This window comes from Meleagris gallopavo, unplaced genomic scaffold (genome assembly GCF_000146605.3).
Source record: "Meleagris gallopavo isolate NT-WF06-2002-E0010 breed Aviagen turkey brand Nicholas breeding stock unplaced genomic scaffold, Turkey_5.1 ChrUn_random_7180001828869, whole genome shotgun sequence".
In the NCBI taxonomy this organism is placed as follows: domain Eukaryota; kingdom Metazoa; phylum Chordata; class Aves; order Galliformes; family Phasianidae; genus Meleagris; species Meleagris gallopavo.
This window is the reverse complement of record NW_011101927.1, coordinates 1-685: the sequence shown is the minus strand read 5'-3', so window position 1 is coordinate 685 and position 685 is coordinate 1. Positions and strand designations below refer to the sequence as shown.

Genomic DNA, 685 nt, shown 5'->3' with positions numbered 1-685 from the left:
TGCAGAGTGAGTGGCTGTTTGGGGGGCCTCGTCCTGCACCCCAGCACCACGCAACCACACCGCTTCTGTGTCTCGTGGACAGGTGCTGGGCACTGAACGAGAACATGGCCTACTGGTGGATCATCCGCATCCCCATCCTGCTCGCCTCCATGGTAGGAAACCCCCGTGACAGTGCTGGGAGCTGGGGCAGCCCCCAGCTGGGGTTGGGGTGAAGGGAGGGATGGCCCTGCTCCATGGATGCCCCGCACTGTCGCCCCAGATCAACCTGCTGATCTTCATGCGGATCCTCAAGGTGATCCTGGCCAAGCTGCGCGCCAACCAGAAGGGCTACGCCGACTACAAGCTGCGGTGAGCGGGGGCAGCAGGGCAGCCTGTGTGCTTCCTCCATCCTGTGCCTCATTACACGAGTACCCAGAGCTCCAATAAGAGCTGCTCCCTGCCGTGCCCATGGGAAACCTTGTCCTCTTTCAGGCTGGCCAAAGCCACGCTGACACTCATCCCCCTCTTTGGGATCCACGAAGTCGTCTTCATCTTTGCCACCGACGAGCAAACCACGGGCATCCTGCGCTACATCAAGGTCTTCTTCACCCTCTTCCTCAACTCCTTCCAGGTGAGGTGGGGCCACAACCCATCCCTGTCCTGGGCCATAAGAGTAGGGGGCCCTCTCTCCCTTCCCTCTGCCCCT

The 685-nt window shown here is 61.3% G+C and overlaps 1 protein-coding gene across 1 annotated transcript; it reads left to right on the top strand.

The window, feature by feature from the left end:
* Nucleotides 1-33: 33 nt before the first annotated feature.
* Nucleotides 34-652, top strand: LOC104915595 (glucagon receptor-like; the record flags this gene model as incomplete). Its single annotated transcript, XM_010726508.3, has 3 exons — nucleotides 34-152; nucleotides 260-348; nucleotides 472-652. Coding segments are annotated over exons 1-3 (318 nt in total), but the record flags the coding sequence as incomplete, so codon positions are not given.
* Nucleotides 653-685: the final 33 nt, after the last annotated feature.